This window comes from Poecilia mexicana, unplaced genomic scaffold (assembly GCF_051168715.1).
Source record: "Poecilia mexicana isolate PSO_F unplaced genomic scaffold, ASM5116871v1 scaffold_7, whole genome shotgun sequence".
NCBI lineage: Eukaryota > Metazoa > Chordata > Actinopteri > Cyprinodontiformes > Poeciliidae > Poecilia > Poecilia mexicana.
This window is the reverse complement of record NW_028263376.1, coordinates 23,042-41,887: the sequence shown is the minus strand read 5'-3', so window position 1 is coordinate 41,887 and position 18,846 is coordinate 23,042. Positions and strand designations below refer to the sequence as shown.

The 18,846-nt window shown below is 38.9% G+C and overlaps 3 protein-coding genes across 4 annotated transcripts; 2 read left to right on the top strand and 1 right to left on the bottom strand.

Moving 5' to 3' along the window:
* The first annotated feature begins 403 nt into the window (after window positions 1–403).
* On the top strand, window positions 404–5,015 carry LOC148158193 (caspase-9-like). 2 transcript variants are annotated; one of them, XM_088006834.1, is made up of 11 exons: window positions 404–508; window positions 608–761; window positions 854–1,040; window positions 1,130–1,213; window positions 2,144–2,205; window positions 2,314–2,490; window positions 2,582–2,671; window positions 3,103–3,250; window positions 3,360–3,548; window positions 3,626–3,735; window positions 3,839–5,015. In XM_088006834.1, exons 2-11 carry the CDS (start codon window positions 630–632, stop codon window positions 3,941–3,943), a joined length of 1,284 nt encoding a protein of 427 aa, XP_087862960.1. In that variant the 5' UTR covers window positions 404–508; window positions 608–629; the 3' UTR covers window positions 3,944–5,015. The 2 variants fall into 2 exon arrangements, with proteins under 2 accessions (XP_087862960.1, XP_087862959.1); XM_088006833.1 differs by having other exon boundaries at window positions 404–761.
* A 587-nt stretch (window positions 5,016–5,602) lies between these two features.
* On the top strand, window positions 5,603–13,101 carry LOC106905169 (L-rhamnose-binding lectin CSL1-like). Its single transcript, XM_088007478.1, has 18 exons — window positions 5,603–5,941; window positions 6,054–6,086; window positions 6,176–6,235; window positions 6,320–6,458; window positions 6,585–6,694; window positions 6,902–6,946; window positions 7,081–7,213; window positions 7,308–7,411; window positions 7,660–7,687; window positions 9,485–9,556; window positions 9,735–9,790; window positions 9,877–9,939; window positions 10,533–10,668; window positions 11,600–11,709; window positions 11,802–11,846; window positions 11,958–12,090; window positions 12,834–12,937; window positions 13,055–13,101. Exons 1-18 carry the CDS (start codon window positions 5,917–5,919, stop codon window positions 13,060–13,062), a joined length of 1,404 nt encoding a protein of 467 aa, XP_087863604.1. The 5' UTR covers window positions 5,603–5,916; the 3' UTR covers window positions 13,063–13,101.
* Window positions 13,102–13,105: 4 nt separating this feature from the next.
* Window positions 13,106–18,111, bottom strand: LOC106905171 (leucine-rich repeat-containing protein 47). Its single transcript, XM_014969807.2, has 7 exons — window positions 17,462–18,111; window positions 16,322–16,774; window positions 16,120–16,236; window positions 15,733–15,848; window positions 15,150–15,252; window positions 14,845–14,934; window positions 13,106–14,006 (listed from the first exon to the last, which is right to left on the bottom strand). Exons 1-7 carry the CDS (start codon window positions 18,029–18,031, stop codon window positions 13,785–13,787), a joined length of 1,671 nt encoding a protein of 556 aa, XP_014825293.2. The 5' UTR covers window positions 18,032–18,111; the 3' UTR covers window positions 13,106–13,784.
* Between the last annotated feature and the right edge of the window lie 735 nt (window positions 18,112–18,846).

Here is an 18,846-nt window from a genome sequence, read left to right as displayed (position 1 = left end):
TCAGATAGAATTTAATAGAACAGCCTTTATGGCCACACAGTTGGGAAATTCAGGTGTAACAACATAATCAATATATTTTGGTTCACACAGAAGATCAAAAAGTGTTAGAAATATACATGTAAGTATATGACAAAATCAACCATAATAATGTACAAGTTTATTACATTACACATACTGCCGTTATCAGAAATAGAAATATAATAGGAAAATGTACAACGGGTACTAGTTTTGCTAGCGAAAACTTCGGACTATTTCTAATTTTTATTTAGATTTTTTTTAAATAGTTTAACAGCTCGGATCGTGAACGTCACCGCACGTTGGATGTTTAAACGAGATACGCTGTGATAATAATCAAACGCACATTGTTGTTTTTCTTCCGTCTTTCCTGCTTTGACCAATCAGAAGAGACAACTGCGATGTAAATAAGGAAGTAGCTTGTGCAACCGAGAAAATATGAGCCGTGATATCCTTCTACGTGTGAAAGAACAAGTTTCGTTTTTCCGAAACGGTAGGTCATAAGCTGGTCTTGAATAGATAAAAACAGACAAAAAAAACCCCCACATTATCAGGTACAGATTTTCTGTACACCTCTGTTTTTACCGATCAGCTATTAATACGGTGGCTGAAGAATGGAGGAGCAACACAAGAAAATTCTTCAACGAAACAGGATCAACTTAGTCACAGTTATGGATCCTTTAGTCCTCTATGAGCCTCTTTTTGAAAAGGGAGTTTTCACCATGGACATGATTGATACGATAAAGGTAAGACATTAAGGTAAATGTCACTGTGTTTGAGTAATTGTATTCAGGACAAAAGTAAAATGACAAAGACTTGCGACGGTGTCTTCTGTCAGAGCTCGGGGACCAGACGAGACCAGGCCAGACAATTAGTCCTGGACTTAGAGACCCGAGGGAATCGAGCCTTTCCGTTATTCCTGGAGAGCCTACGTGAATCGGGTCAGCAGGGTTTGATAGAAACTCTGCTAAGGGCTCCACCAGTACCCACAGCGGTCCGCCCTGTTGTACAACCTCTGCCCATCTGTAAGTTAGACACAAGCAGCATTCACCGTGACTTTTTTTTTTTAACACAGAAAACTCTCTAATCTTTTTATCCATCCTGTCTCTCCCAGCCTCTCCTATGGATGTTAATAAACAAAGTAAATATATTGTCCCCATATGTCCCGTAGAGAGGCCCGATAAGTCTTCCAGTCCAAGTAAGAGAAGCACATTTTTATATACCTTTTTAATAAATGTAAATAAGCCCATAGGTTTTGTTTTGTTTTTTATAGAAAACACAGTCTAATGTACAAATGTTGCCATTTTATTTAAGGTTGTCTGTTTTGTTATGTCTACTGTATCCAAGGATATACCGAAATAACAAATCAAATCAATAAATTACCATCTTCGTGTTTGGTTGGAAGCACAACAAAATAATCTTGGCCCTTACCTTATAATTCTGTCAAGTCTGCATTGAAATTCTGCTCTCCAAATGTGGTTGTTGGACATAATAATTGCAAAAAATGAACTTCCCTCCAAACGTGTTCATTGCTATTGGCTTACTAAATTATGAGAAGAAATTTTAAGATAAAAAATAACTCATTCTATTTTGAACAGTTTTGATAATTATCAGGTATATACAATTTCAAATTAAAAGTCCAGTGTATAAAATAACATTTGTTTCACTACCCAGTTAAAGAACAATTTAAATGAGTTATAAAACATTAAAATAAAAAATTTATTTAAAAAAAAATCATAAACAGTGAATTCCTTTAAAGTTGCAGGACTTTATTTGTTGTAAAGTACATTTTCTCAACTATTGATAAACTGATACAAATCCCATTGCTAGAGTGCAACTATGTTTAAATACAGTTTGTACGTTATGCAAATCAAGGTAATATGTCAAATACAGACAGATTGGTCAAGGAATAGATGCATTGGATGCTGGGGGGGAAAAAGGTATTCAAAATGTAATTATCTGTCCCACTGTTTATATTGGGATTTCATCCAATGTAAACAAAGTATAAAAGCAGGTGGATCCATCAATACATCTGCTTTTATGCTTTAAAATATGCAAAGTGATACAAACTGATTCAAATTATTGAGCTGCAATGTATGTAGGTACTTTAATGTATATAATCCTACAGCACCTGAAAAGGAGTACTTTAAACCAAGGCCAGAAGGCAGGACACGCCGAGATAGTCTTCAGGTAAGTACCATTTAATTTTCACTAATGTTCTTATTTTGGTAATTCTCTGGGTAGACAATATAATTTCTGGTTACATATTGTTGATTTTTCTATATTTTTGTGTGGCAGAGCTATAAAATGGATTCCAGTCCATGTGGTTATTGCCTCATCATTAACAATGCAGACTTTGAGCCTCAAAGTGAGCTCAGCAATCGCAAAGGCTCCAACATAGACAGTGAAAAGCTGGAGAGAAGATTCTTGGCACTCAACTTTACTGTGGAAGTCAAGACAAATCTGAAGCAAAGAGTGAGTCTTTTCTTCTATGACCGTTTCTGAAACGGTGTAAAAAAAAAAGAAAAAAAAAAGGCAGCTCAGCTAACTCTTTGTCTCATTTCAGCAAATCAGACATGAACTGTCAGCTTTGTCCAAAAAGGATCACTCTCAATACGACTGCTGTGTGGTTATCATGCTCTCCCATGGGACTGAGGTCAGTCTTCAGGTTTTCTTTTTTTCTTTCCTCAATCAGTTACAATGTTCTCAATCAACTTAAAAATATAATTTATAAATGCTACAAGTATTTCCAGTTAAGCAAAATTGCGAGAAGTGTGGTAGATTTTTTTCCTCTCACAAATTAAAGCTGTGTTAGATTAGGCTTCTACAGTAAAGGGGGAAAAAAGTGTTCACCAAGGGGGCCAATAAACATAAAGGAACAAAATTAGGCATAATGTCAATTTTTTTGAGAGGACATTTGTTGTGTCATTTCATAAATAAAGTAAAGGTTTATAGATTAACAGGAAAGATAGGCCTATGATCTTTTAGCTTCAAAAGAGTTCTGTAGAAAACTCTTTGAAACTAGATCTGCTTGATATTAAACACAGTAGGCATCTAAGAACATATGTGCTTAAATGATGCTTATAGGTGAATCACAGTCGTTTCCCTGGCGCTGTGTATGGAACAGACGGGTCTCACATCACAGTTCAGGACATCACAACTTTGTTCAACGGCAAGAACTGTCCTTCTTTGCAAGGAAAACCCAAGCTGTTCTTCATTCAGGCCTGTGGCGGAGGTACACCAGTAAACACCAAAGAAATTCTTATTTTGATTGGAAGTCAAAATTGAAATGTGAAAAAAAACAAAAAAAACATTCTCATAGAGACACTTTTCCTGTCTTTAAGATGAAAGAGACATAGGATTTGATGCGTCTCCTGAGGAGACTGGTCCATCGGTGGGCGGGCAAGACGACCAGACAGATGCCATCACGACGTCGTCCAGCAGCGAGTCTCTGAGCATCACTGACGAGGTGGATGCCAGAACATCACTGCCCACCCCAAGTGACATCCTGGTGTCCTACTCTACCTTCCCTGGTATGTCTGAACTTTTAAGACATGTGTGTAGCCACCGAGAACATCCTGCCAGCCTAACGGCTCTTTGACCAATTCAGGTTTCGTTTCCTGGAGAGACACAAAGGCAGGTTCTTGGTATATCGAAACACTGGACCGCATCCTTGAGGAAAACGCAGCCACTCATGACTTGGCCACCATGCTGATGATGGTGAGTTTCACTTATTAGACCAACACAAAAAGCTTCCCTTTCACCTATCAACATCTTTTTAAACAACCACAATCGTCTCCTGTTTGTCACGGTTTATTTTCAGGTTAACAACGAAGTCTCCCAAAACTCTGCAAAAGGGATGTACAAGCAGATGCCCGGTTCCTTTAACTTCCTTCGAAAACTTCTCTACTTTCAAACCTCTCCATAGTGGAAGACTGTTCCTCTTCTGAACATATTTGACTACTTAATTGTCAAATGTGGGAATTTTTATCAATTTTGTAACTGTTGTTGGGAATAATGGCTCAATGTGGATATTTTTAACTGTTGCTTAGATTTCTACATGGACTTTCTGGGTATAATGTACTTTCAATTCTACTAAGACTATGAATTTCTACTGTAGACGTTTCACTTTGAGTTGACTTATTGGTGGGGACTTTGTTCTTGTATAAGCCAAGAAAAGAAATGAATCCACAATCTCATGCTGTACATTAAGTTTAAGATAATGTTTTATTTCTGCTCTTCAGTAACTTAAAAAAATACCATCTCTACTTTGTTCATTTATCTCTCGTTATTGTATGATCGGTTGTACTTGTATACAAATGTGAATGTGCGTAATCTGAAAGAAAATGGTAGAAAAAAGAGGAAAAGGTCTTTTGAGAGTTTGGAGAACAGTTTGGGTCAAGACCAACCAGCTGTGAAGGTCTGTAAATCAATTGTTCTCTCAAATAACATCTCATCTAAGTCTACAGGCCTCAAGTTCCTTTTAATGACGTGTTCTCCTTCCGCTGTGGATTGTCCATATGTCTCCATTGTACTCAAATGTTTTCAACGTCTTTAAGTTTGCCTTTGCTCTTTTCAGCTGATGTGGTGAAGGATGTGCAATTTACCTCGCATCGCTTCCAATTATATAAAGCACTATTAAGTTGTCTAGTCTTTCTTGATTAATACTTCTCAAGCTTCTCAAAAAGAACGAAAATATTCCCCTTGGATCCCCACAAGTTTTATGAACATTTTCAAGTGGACTTTTTCTTCCAAAGTTTTTTAGGAAAATATTTTTGCTCCAGTTGTGAACTCTTATTAAAGACAATCCAATTTAAGTATTTGTTTTTCCCAATAAAAGTTTATTTTACCCATCAGGAGCTTCTCGGTCCATTTAGACTGAGAAGTCTAAATCTTATGTGTATTTGGTTAATCATACTGGGAACATCTCAGAAATTCAGAAAAGTTACTTCAACACAGCGAAAGTTTATTTCCTACTCATCATTGCAAAAACAAATAAATTCTGATATGAAAAGAGCCAGCAGTACTGCAAAATGTGGCTGCAACACATTACATCTGGAAAAATAAAACATTTGTTGAAGGATAGTACATCACTGTCAGAGCATTTGGGAACCCCTTTACATATTTCTTACAAGCTGAATATGAATAACACATTTATGAACATTCCTACCTCTGAAATGTTTATATCAGTTTGCTTCTTTTTTGTTGTTACTGTCTGGTTTTTTTTCCATTCTTGTACAACAAACTTGAGCTCTTCTTTGCAAATTAAAATATTTATAACGTAAAGTGCTCAACAGAAATGACTCGATCTGCAGTTGAGAAAGTTAATGCAACTATGCTTAACCAATTTAATGAGGCACATATTAATGAAGGTCACAGTGTTACTTTTATCCATAAGCTATTAAAACAAAGCTGTATCATAAAGTTACTTATTTTAGCATGTTTTAACTTTTAGACCCATCAAACACAAGGATGAGTCTGTAACTGAAACGGTAAACGCTCTAACCCATTAAGGCATGATTATTATTTTAATCCTTCCAGTTTGAGTATTCGTAACAACACCCTGTGGGAAAAAATTACATTTCAAATCTTAATTCATTATTGCCACCTTTAAACAATATAGATCTGGCTTGGCTCACTGCTGCAAGCATCTTGAACTCTTTTTTTTTTTTTTCCCTTCGCTGCTCCCAGACTGGATGTCTGCTTCATATCCCTCTTGGGGTTATGATGTTATTGTCGATTTTTGGTGTGCTATAGCCAGCTGAATAAGTGCCACAGGCGTCAGGTTCAGACTTCTTATGAAAAACAGTCGGCTGCCCTAGTTTCACATGAATAAATACCGAGCAAGCCTGTTCCCACCCTCAGTCTTTCTGTGCACCAGCGTTTGAATCTTCTATAACCATGATGCTCGTCAGCGCTACTTTGTGTGAGTATAAACTCATAAAATTACTACTGTGGAAAAATGTCTTACTGGACGAGATTAAATTGCTTTTGATTTGTCATATGTTAGTAAGGATTTAGTAGATCTTCTTTCCCAGATCTGGCATCAACCTGGCTGCTTGTAGATGCAGGTACTCAGCTTTTCTATCTGGTTTGAAGAAGTGTGGATACATCTCCAAGCTTCTTGTATTATAATCATACTCTCATGATGCATCCTTAGGTATCCCCAAAGAGACTGTTACCACCTGTGTGGACAACGTTGTGCATCGTTTGAGCTGTGGTATGACTTGGAACGAAAGGATTAAAAGGTTGGTTTAGTGTTAAGCTAAAACCTTTGAAGTCTCACTCAGTTTTTTTCCTACAGATTTGGAGAGCGTGATAAGTGTCGAGACGTCCCTGTACGGACGTACGGACAATGTGACGTGCAGTGAAGGGACGAGTCCAGATCGGGTTTCCAACACTCGCTGCTCTCTTGCTGGCGTCGCTGATGTCGTCAAGAAAAGGTACACAGTTGAAGTGGCTCAGCTGTGTAGGTGTACAGTACAGAATAATTACACCCATATTTAAAGTTGGTACATGTCAGAATTTTTGTGATTCCATTTGATTTCTGGTCATTTTTGTTTTTGCAGATGTAATGGAAAAAAGGTGTGTGAGCTGAGCACAGATGTCCTTGGAGGCTCTGATCCCTGCAGGAACACCGCCAAATATCTGCAGACCACCTACACCTGCCTTCCTGCCTGTAAGTCACCCCGCCTGGGTTTGGTTAAGTAAAAAATGTGTTTGATTTAATTTGATTCTTGATTGTAGTAGAGTGCTTAATATATAAGTGATGCCGTGGAAACCAATACTTAGTAGTCATGGAGATTTATATTGCATGTACTGCCGTCGCAGCAGAAGAGAGTTTGGGGTTAATTTTGTCATCATGTGATTTCTGTAACTTTTTCAGTTCACCGCATGACATGTGAGCACTCTTTATCACACTTAAGCTGTGGTAAGATCTACTTTTTAAAAATATACATATAACCTACATGGCAAAAAAAATATATATATATATATATTATATATATAAATATATATATGTATGTATATCAAACTTAATAACAATCCATCCTTTCTTATTGTCAGATCAAGGCCAGGTTATTGTTGTCCATGGAGCTGATTACGGACGCAGAGACCAGACCACATGTCGGTATGGACGCCCAGCCAATCAGATCCAAAACACAGCCTGCTCCAGCCCCACCAGCAAAGTTGCTGAAAGGTAGTTTCTCCATTCTGTTCCAGCTTGTTTCGGCAAGGCTGTATAACTGGGCTGCCTTCATTTGAGAAATGGTATTCGCTGTGTGCCTTTACAGCTGCCAAGGGAAAAACAGTTGCATCATTAAAGCCAGCAACTCTGTGTTTGGAGATCCCTGTGTGGGCACTTACAAGTACCTGGAGGTGGCTTACAACTGTCAGTGTAAGTGGACTGAACCGCTGTCTTGAGCTACACTGACGTTAGCTGTAGGTCTACATCTGCCACGAAAAAAAAAGGAACAGATGCAAATATTTTTAAGCGCCTAAACACTTTAGTATATAAATATATCTTCATTGTTTCAGTTTGTAAGTAGATTTGGTATGTAATTGTAAAGTAAAAGTGTGAGTATGTTGCTCAATCAGTACCTTAAAACAAATCTTTAGCTTTGTTTTGTTTTTTTTCCTCCCCAGATCCTGTCACTCCAGATGAGGAGATATAAAAGCAGATCATACAAAAAATACAGAATAATCGGCATCCGTCATCTTTAAGGGCTGTTTTCTTGCTCATCTACTTTCTCATGTTAAATAAAATATATAATTAAAGTTTGAAAAAAAAACTTCCTTTTTTAAGACTTCTGCCAGGAATGTGACTTTATCTGGTAATTCCAGGTGTTCCAGGAAGTCAAAGAGGAGGGAATAAGAGCTAACAACAGGCGCTATTGACTGTTCAGGAAACCTGCAACACACAATGCTGTTACTGTAATTCATCTTCAATATGTTCTTTCTACAGGTGACATTTTAAATGTTAGTCAGAGGAGGTTTCATTTGTCCTAGAGACACTTTAATGCTGACGTTTAAAGTATTATAGTCGTTGTTTCAACTTGAATCTGAATTTTAATGACACAGAAGTTGAAATAATTCAGTAACACTGTACATTTATACAATTAGAAGTCTAAGTGCTGCTTGCAGTATATAATATGTCATTTAACCTAAATAGATGATTTTATCAAGAACTATATCTTTAAAGTGCTTTGTCAGTGTTGGAAAAATTTTGAACTTTCTAAAATTTAAACTGATGGGGTGGGGCAAAAAAAAAACTCTCTATACACATAAATCAAAGTTTTATAAATGATTTTGTTGTCTGTAAAGCAACCGATTTCTCTGTTGACCAACGAATAAACTCAAAATAAAAGTACCCTTATCTGACACCTGAATCAAGGAATTCTGTTGAATTTTTTTTAGTTTCACTTCTTCTTTTGGGTGTTAAAATACGATAAAAAAAAGAGAATATGTTTAGAAGAACTGGATGGAAAATTACCACATCTGTTATGGATTAGTGTCCACTTTGTATTAGTTAAAATTCTATTATAAACAATCTGTGGACTCGCGAGGGAGTGTTTTAAATTCTGTCTGAGATGAGAGAAAAATCCAAATGTCTCGCCGGCGCAGACAATGGTAAATCGTTTTTAATCCACAGGGTGATCAGTCATGGTTGAGTCAGTCGGGCCTGGCTTTGTTAGGCTAAAGCTTTCTGCCAGACCTGCACTTCTACCCTAACCACATCAGCCTAATTTTACAGGAGAAAATCAGCTTCATGTTCAGAACTGTAACATTAAAATACATTTAATTTGAAGAAAGTTTAAATATGGATTGTTTTAATGACAAGAAAATAATGCGGGTAACCTTCATTTGACTAATTTAAACCATGACTAATTTAAATGTTCGTTAACTGTAGAGATCAAACAACTTCAGATGAAAGCTTCGTCACTGATGTAGTAATTTTGCACTTTGAAATTCAGTAGAATGTCAAACCAATGAGTCTTCCTCAGTCATACCATTAAGGGAAAAAAAACTAAGTATAAGTAAATTATTCACATATTTTAGGGGGAACTTGTGATCGTTCAGTACAGGAGCCCTCCCTCAAGGAAGTACATCCGAGAAATATCACAGAACCGACTACCTTTACAGTAAATGGATGAGTCATCTCAAAGCTTATTTGAAGAGGGAAAAAAACAACCATAACGGTAAAATTAGGTAACTTTGGATTTACCTTCATTCATTTTTCACCTCTCTAACTGCAATATCATTAAGCATGCTGCTATTAATGGGAGGAGCCACACTTAGTCATATTCTTTGTACAGTAAAGTCATTGTGGTTGTTTTGTTGCTCCATCTTGACCCAGTTACACTGTGGTCATGGTCACATTTTTTTACAGGTGGATATGAGCCAATTGAATAAAGTCGAGCCTTTGTTCAGCTCTTCATCCGGCCATATAAATAGAGGAGTCTTGTGTCAGCATCAGTCCAGCTTCTCGTTGGAGACTACAGTCTTTGAACCATGCTGCTCTTCAGACTCAACTCTGCACTGTGTGAGTACTCTCAACATTATAACAGTGATCACTGGTATAACAAATCAAAAATACCTAAATAGTATATTCTCTCTCTGTGATTATGTTTTGCTAATTTTATAAGTAAGGTCTGTAAAACCGAATGATTATGTTTGGCCAGTTTCATAATAAAATGTAAAGTGAGCTTTTTCATTACAAGCTGGCACTTTCCTCCATCCCTAGTGCTTGCAACAGCTTGCCTACTCATGGTATCTGGTAAGTATTTACAGTTATGCAAATTTACATAGCTAATACTTTTTACTTAAAGCACTTTCATTTATTTATTTGTTTTTTATTTACAGTTGCTGTTACCGAAAAGGCCACAACCTGTGACGACAGCGATAATATCCAGCATTTGAGCTGTGGTTAGCTAAACGATCTAAATTTACTTTACAACTGAATAAATCTTACATTAAAAGTCGGAGTATGCAACTTTTACAAAAATGCTTCTTGCATGTTAAAACTGTCACCGTGTCGTGAAAACATAGTATGAAAGGTAATCTGTGAAAAGCTAGAGCTCCTCTTCCCAGTGTCACTATTGCCATCTGCAAAAATGCACCTCTCCCGGTCAACGCCTACACAAGGCTGATTATGTAAGCGGTGATTGGTTTTTATGAAATAACCTATAGTGTTTTTTTTTTGTTTTTTTTACCAGGAGCAGTGCATTTTTGTAGATGACAGCAGGACAATAGAAGGCAGAGGAGATTGATTTTTTTGCACCGATTATCTGTCTCATATTATACTGTGACGGCGATAGCTTTAACAAAAGAAACATTTCCTTAGAAAAGTCATTGCAGCTTTGCTCATATAAAAAAAGGCTTGATTGTAAACTATGAATTTCAGCCAAGCTTGTTGTATCTGGAAAACTGTCTTTGCATAATAGGTGGAGAAATTAAAGCAAATATCAAGTGCGAAACATCCACTATTGTTCCTTATGGTTTTCTGTTGTGTGTAACAGATAACGGAGTGATCAGTGTGCAGTCAGCCCTGTATGGACGAGCTGACCGACGGATCTGCAGTGAGGGCAAGCCTCCCCAGCAGCTTGCCAACACACAGTGCTCTCAAGTGGGCACTGTGGACATCATCAAAAAGAGGTAGCCTCATTATGGCCAGCTTCAGCTATCAAAATTATGTCGCTACGCACAGCAGGCGCAAGTATTGTACCTTCCAAGTCTTCTGCCTCCTGAGAGGTGTCTAATCAGTGTTGTGCCTCTGTTATTGATCAAGTCACTCACACGCACAAACAGCTGTTAAATACAGAAAATGGCGACTAAAAATAACTTTTTAGCTGTTGCTTTGGCACCCCCTCAAGTGCAGCGCGCCTATGCATTGTTGCACATTGTGCATACAAACTTTTTGCACCACTGAGAGCAGGTTATGACTTGGAAAGTTACATTTTTGTCACAATTATTTATTTATTTATTTACTTTTTGGCACATGTGAATCCTGGTTCTTATTTTAGAGCAGGGATCTTTAAATTGTTTGAAAATTAGCTAAATTTCCTTCCAAGATAAACTAGGAGTTGCTACTCTCTGGTCATTCCTGATGTCTTCCGCCACAGCGTTGTGTCAGTACCCAGACCTGCAAGCTGACCAAAGATTTATAGACGTGCTCACTTGATTATGATAAATCAAGGGCATTTTATTAGCAACCTACCGTTTTCTATTTGAAACTATTTTTTTTCCTTTGGACTGGACAGAAAGTCATGGGAACAATCTTTAATGTTCATGACAAATAATATTTCAGCATAATAATTATCTCAAACAACCAGCAGACATTTACAACTTTGCATAAAAGCAATGGTTGGAAATCTGCAGCATAAAAGATTACTGAGGGTAAAAAAAACAAAACAAAAAAACAGGAAAGTACCCTTTACTTAAAAGATGCGCAACATTTAGGTAGAGAAGAACTAACTGGTGAGGAGTCAGAGATTTAGTGATTATATTCAATCTTCTGCATACATTATTTTTCTTTTATTGCCCTATTGAGGAATTCAGTGGCGTGCTTCAACTGTCATTGTAACAGGTGTGATGGCAAGAGGGTTTGTGAGTTCAACACGGGTGACGTTCGCAGCGTAGATCCCTGCGTCGGCATCGCCAAGTATCTGGAGACCAATTACACCTGCCTCCCAGCACGTCAGTCACCTTTGAACGGCACCAAGAACTGAGCTGAGCTGCACATGAACTTGTCAAATGTCTAAGGTTGTCCATGTTGTTCATTTTCACAGATCGTCTTGTCACATGTGAACACTCCTATGCACATTTGAATTGTGGTGAGTACTTATTTTCCATTTCCAAATGAATGAGTATGAATTAAACATACATGGGCAGGATTACTTTATCACTGTTGTGTGTGTGCAAGTTATTGTCCTGCTCTTGATCAGATTACGGGCAGGTCATATTTGTCTATGGGGCCGACTACGGACGCCGAGACCACACCACCTGCTCTTACAGACGACCTGCCTCTCAAACTGAAAACGTTTACTGCTCAAATCCCACCAACATAGTGGCTCAAACGTAAGTACTGGGTCATTTTCCTAAGGGAAATGAACATAAAATCACATAATAAACCTCCTCATACCATTTTAACCTCAGACACAACTAAATGTGGCTCAAAGGTTTTACTGTGTATCCATAAAAAAGATCCAGTGGAAACATTAGCATTTAGTATAGAGCTATGAAGTGTTTGTCTCCAAACAGATCTCTTGACTTTTCTTTTTTGTTCCACTTATAACTCCCAGATTAAGCAAAATTTAATTTACAAAAATGTATACCAAGTATAAACAAGTAATACTATTAAGAGGGAAACAAAAACATCTTACCAAACTAACCTGGCCCTACGTGAAATAATTACTTCCTTTCTTAAGTCATGAATTATCTGATTCACCACAGTCAATCTCACCAGCCATATCCTGGTCTTATTACTGCTCGCCCTGCAATCGAAGGATTGCCGGTTCGATTCCCAGTCCGCCTGCACGATACAGGACATTTCACCCGCATTGGCTGCTGGTGTAAGTCAGAAGGGCCGGTGCTGCAAAATTGCAGCCTTGCTTCTGTGTGACTGCCCCAGGGCAGCTGTAGCTACAGTCCAGTAGCTTGCCATCATCAGTGTGTGAATCTGCCCTTTGAGATCTCGATTAAGAGACAAATTTTACAAACATAAATGAAAAAGGGAAAAACTGCTTCAAAGTGAAACACTTTTTGTTTCACTGGGAAAGCAGCACTAACAGTAATTATGCCTGTCACCTGGTCATCCGCAGCTGTAACGGGAAAAGCAGCTGCACAATCAGAGCCCACAACTCAGTTTTTGGAGACCCGTGCATAGGCACATTCAAGTACCTGGAGGTGGCATACACATGTGAATGTGAGTAGCTTAAGGCTTTTTTTTGACCCTTTGTGACAAAGGTGTGCCATTTTCTTAGAGCAACTATCCGTAGCAGCAAGTTTCTTTTCTGATTTGAAAATTCTGTTTTGTTTGCAGATTTTTGAGTGACTTCAGAAAGATCTGCATGAACAAGAATTGGAAAACACATTGTTAGCACATATAAGATTTTATTTCAAGTACAAAATCATACCCAGATTAGTATAGGTCATGCTAATGTTTAATGTCTGTAATTGGATGAGATTATTTGATTATATGATAATATTTTTCAGCAGATGTTGGCAAGTGTGTTTGGTTCCCATTGAGGAGTTACATTACTCAGGTCTGCTTAATGAATTAAAACTGTCAAGAAATAATAAATTTAGCATCTGTGTCATTGTTGTGTTCATGATTTGTTTTTTTTTCTGACTGAACCCCACATTCTGGTTCAGTTACCATGTTGTCCCCTGCATGAGAGAAAGGACTATGCCAAAAAAAACAGAATAGATAAATAATGAAAGTTAATGAATCAAAATAAATCTGAAGAAAAAGTCACCAGTTAAAGTAAGCGACACAAACCAATGGGCATTTGTGTGCGTTAAAAAAAAAAGATCACATTTGGAGTATTTGTTGCTTGGGGATGCATCCAAAAATATGAAAAAATAAATCATACAATAGCTCGATGGGTACATTTACACTCCGTCAATATTTCATACAAATGTGTTTGTTTTGAATGTGTGAAAACTAGACGGATGCATAGCACCTAAAAGGACTGTGATAAAAGCTCAGGGTTCAAAAGAGAAAACTGTTAAAATAATCGGATGTAAATGGGTGTCGACATAAAATATTACTACCAAATGACAGTGAAGTTACTGGTTTCTTGGGAGAGATCCGTTTTCGACGGGTAAACAACCTTCAGGTTCCCATCCTGATCAACGGTTCGGACCTGCTGGACGATGAGTTGGCTGGAGGTTTCTGCGTCGGCGGCCGGCTGCCGTGCGCCGTCCTCCTCTCCGTCTGACCCGGCCTCCTCCTGATGTTCAGCAGTGAACTTGTTCAACTCTGCCATTTTCTGGTGAGGAAACAGAAGCAATCAACTGTACAATGAAGCTGCTGCTGCACAAAGAAATGCCAGAACAATTAAATTAACATTTCTAATTTGATTAATTCCAATTAAAAAGCCCTGAAATGAATCTAATTCATTGTTAAACATCTGAGCAAATCCGCATTGTAACGTAGCTTAAATTTTAATCAGACACTAAAAGACAAGAAAAGATTTTTGCAGGGAGTGTTGGCTTGGTTATCAGGCCCAGGCAACACTACCTGGGCCTAATAAACACTTAAGAAGTAAGAAAACACACCTGAAAAGGAAGGAAGGGAAGACGAGAGGGGAGAGATGACAGAAAAGACTGGACATAATGGAGAGAGGAAAGGAAGACCAGAACGAAGGCAGGCAAGTTGGATACAGTTACAGAAGAAAAGAGCAATTAGGAATAAAGGTACAATAAGAAATAAGGAAGGAAAGATGCTGCAAAGTCACATGAGGAGAAAGGAAAGACAAGGAATAAAAAAAGCAAAGGAAAGAGGGCAGTGAGGGAGGGAAGGACACAGAAGAAAGGAAAGAACAACTTCTGACAATAGGTGCTTGGAAATAAATTAAAAAACTTTTTTTTTTTCATTAAAAAAAAAAGTACATTAACATTTATTCACAATCAGGTCTTGGAAATGAGCAGAGAACAAATATTTTTACCAACATTCCTCCATCTTAAGGACAAACAGGGACGTGAAATATAACACTTCATTTTCACACATCCTGACGCTTGTCAGATGTGAAAGTTCGATTTATTGGTCGTCTACACAGAAAACAAAATAGTATCAGCAAAACAAGATACAGAAAACTGGACGCTTACTATGATCAAGGCATCCATGACATCTTTACAGGTCTGCAGGCTGGTGGAGCTCGTCACTTCTATCAGCAACTCTGTAGTTGTCTTCTTGATCTGCACAAGAAAGAAGTTATGTACTCCGTTATAGGATAAGAAGAATCAAAACAATATATTGGGGCATGACAGAGTCATCTTGCAAAACCAGATGAACGTGGCAAATTAAATACGATTTGATTTCTGCAAATGGTTTAAATGAGTGTTGTTCAAAACTCATTTAACTGTCAAAGTGTCTTCAAAAGAAACCCAGCAGACAAACACTAAGCACAGACCTTGGTTTTCTCACTGTTAGTAATTGGTGGGAATGAGATCACATCTCCATCTGCATCCACTAAGCAGGGGTAGACTGATTTTCCTTCCAAAAGCTGCAGGTATCTGTTGAAGAAGAAATCTATAAACTACTTGGCAGAGACAAAGATGTTTTTGAAGGACCAGAACATCGCAACAGAGTACTACATGAGACAAATAAAAAAAACACAATCCTAATACAAGAGTGTTTTTGCTGACTGAAATGTATTTCCTTGCCATTCCTTCTCTGGGACCATCTCAAAAAGAGGACAAGCAACAGTCCAGTCTTTTTTCTTCCCACACTTCCACTCAAGTCCTCATCAATATGCTTTCTCTGTTAAAGTTTCCCTAACAAAGACCTTCTATTGCTTACCTTCCTTGAGGAAGGCCTCCGTTTCTGCTGGACAATTCCCAAGTCAGCAATCCTCCCCATGACTGTGCAAGTCATAACATGTCTATAATGTTAAGCTGTCATGAAGTCATTTTTTTTTGTGGTCTGATGTAATATTGACATTTCCAGAGGAAACCAACTCTGCAGATGTAATGTTGTTTGGAAGGGTTACTGACTTGTGCAGGCCAGTCACATTCTGCCTCTTCTTCTGCTTCCTGAGCTCATCGGCCTCTAAATGAAGCTGTCTTATCAGCTCGACGGCCGTCATCTCCCTCCGACCCAGGGGCACCACCTGAGAAATATTTCATTCAAGAGAGAAACTTTAGATGCTTTTCATCTAAATGGCATCTACACAATACTGTGCAGACGTTTTCCACCACTCCTTATAATATTTAGCCAAAGAGGTTCCTGCAGTGTTTTGGTTTCCTGGAGGCCCGTTAAGGTTTTCTTTTATGCTCCTTTGCTGAATTAACCTGCTGATGATGGCCAAGACTTTTGCACAGTAATTTAGAACGGCTATTGAGGAAGTTGCATTCAAAAGAAAGCCCTCTGCAGCGACGTACCTTCAGTCGGGTCGGTGGTCTCACATCGTAAACCAGTGGACCTTTCACAAGCTGCGCATCATGGGTTGCGATGGTTGCAATTGTTCTTCTACCACACAAATCATCGTGGAGCTTTGTCTGCAAAACATTTGAGTAGTTACACATTACTAACTAGTGGTAGGAAGCAAACATAAACATAGCATTTTGGGTGTTTGGTTTTTACCTGAGCCATTAGGAAGCGTTTCAGAGCATTCCCTGGCTTCAGACTCATTCCTCTGACCAGGCAGCACACCAGGTACGGTCGGACATCTTTGACCTCAGCGCTGACTTTAACTGTGAGCGCTGTGGGCGCCTCGGAGACATGGAGCACCCTCACCACCATTTTGTTCAGCTCCTCCACCTCGTCTTGTTCCTCTCTCACCTTTCCCTTCTTCTTCTTATGCTGCTGCTGCTGCTGCTTTTTCTTCTTGTCAGAGTCGCCTCCCTCTTCATCCCGTCTTCCTCTTCCTTTGCCTCTCAGGTACTCTAGGATGGACTTGGTCTGACAGCCATTGACCATCTTCTCCAGGCGCTTGTCGCTAAGCTTGTTGCCCTTGAAGTTGATCTCCTTTAACTTGGGGCAGTCGCTCAGATCCGAAGGAATCTCACTCAGCTTGTTGTTGGAGACATCCAGCACCTGTGAAGGCCGGGGTAAGAAAGACAAAACCGTATGCACGAGCTGAGTTTCACACCCTAGAAAAATAGCACATTTTGTCACATTACAACTTTAAACTTCAACATTTTATATGGAGGTTTTATGTAATAGACTACGGATGAAAGTTCTTGATTAATGACTTAGTCTAAACTTGACTGCTCTTATTGACCAACTAACAAATAATAAACGGCCATTTTCTTAAAAACCTGACTTTTCTCTTGCATTAAAAGTTGCTAGTAGTTGGGAACTAATTTTAATCTGATAAAACATTCATTCGACAGTTAATCGTAATTCGATTAATTGTTTACATCTGTATAATTGACCAATACAAAGTTGTGCATTATTGTGAGATACAAGGAAAATGATAAACGGTTTTTCATGTTTTTGGTAAAGAAACCCGTGAAAAGTGTGGGGTACATATGTGTTCATACTGCCTGTGACTAAAGATTGCAGAACCAGTTTTGCAGGGTCTCTAGCTTTTCACATCAGGAGACTGGGATTTTTGCACAACCTTCACTGCAAAAATACCTCAAGCTTAGTCCTAGATATTTTCAGGATTTTTTCCAAGTCTAGGCACAGATTCTCAGTTGAATTTAAGTCTGAACTTTGACTTGAGGGGCACTTACTAGTGTTTCGTGATGGACTGCACAGTGCTTTGTGAGATCTCACCTTTAGAGCTGACAGCTTGCAAATCTCTCCACTCAGCTCCTGGATTGAGTTATCAGAGGCAACCAGGGTGCTGAGCAGGTCCAGCCGCTCAGAGAAGAGATCAGGAGGGAAAGCAGTGATTTGGTTCTTGGAAACATTGATGGTCGCCAGCTTGGTGCACTGACTCAGGCCATCTGGAAGACCCTCTAAGCAGTTGCAGCTCACATTAAGAGTATTCAGTTCCTTTAACTGAGTGAGCCCCTGTGGCAAGCATTTAAGGTTGTTGACGGACAGATCCAGGACCTTTAGCGACTTCAAAATGCCGATGACATCTGGGACAGAGGCCAGCTTGTTCCTGCACAGGACGAGGCTTTGGAGGTTGGTCAGATGTTGGATTTCAACGTGGATCTCTGTCAAACTCGGACACTGGCTGACTTCAAGATAATTCAGCAGCTGCAGGGAATAAAGAGAGGAGGGAAGCCCCCCGCAGGAAGAAATCCTCTTATCAACACCCCCGCCCTGTAAAACCAGCTCACGTCTCTGCTCTGTCGCTGCTTTCTCTATTTCGGGCCACTTTTCCATGTTGGTCATGCTGCCGAAGAGAAATGAAAGGAGTCAGACTGAGCTCTTCTTCTTTTGAGAGCTGTTGGGAAGCTCACACGCAGCTTGAGTAGCTTTACTGCCACCTACTGGACTGAAAGGTGTGGACAGCATATAAGCGTGGAAACAAAACTGTTTTATAAGTCTGTGCGATCCCTCTCAACAAATTAAAACATTTTACAAATTTTATATATTTTATTTGAGCCACTTTAATAAAACAGACAAATCTGATTTATTTACTTCTTCACTTTCAGATGACTCCACCAGGCATCCACTAAGAAAAACACCAACTTAGCAAGCATGCGATCACATATGTTTTGAACATGTATGTTTGGAAAATTTGACGAGGTAGCACGTACGTGTGACACATCTCCTGCAGCTTTTAGATGTGCTACACGTACAAAACACTGGAATGAAATGGCTTAATTATCTCCTCCTTGTGTAGATCAGTTTTCCAGAGCCTTGGTAATGACTTAATTATTCTCTTCAGGTGTGTTGCAGCAGATGCACATCTAAAAGTTGCAGGGCAGTGGGTCTGGAGGACTGGAGTTTGACACACTATAATATAGTGCAGGGGTGGGCAACTCCAGGCCTCAAGGGCCGGTCTCCTGCAACTTTTAGATGTGTCTTGTTAAGGAAGAAATTCCTAAAAATAGGTTAACTTTGAAAAAAGTTTGGCTCTCTCTTCCTTTAGATCCCAGGTCCTCTCGGCAGGCCACGTGTAGGCACAAGGAAACAACAATGCGTGTTGACATCACAGAATTACAGAATTTAATCCAATATAAGACAATGCATAAACTTAGAAG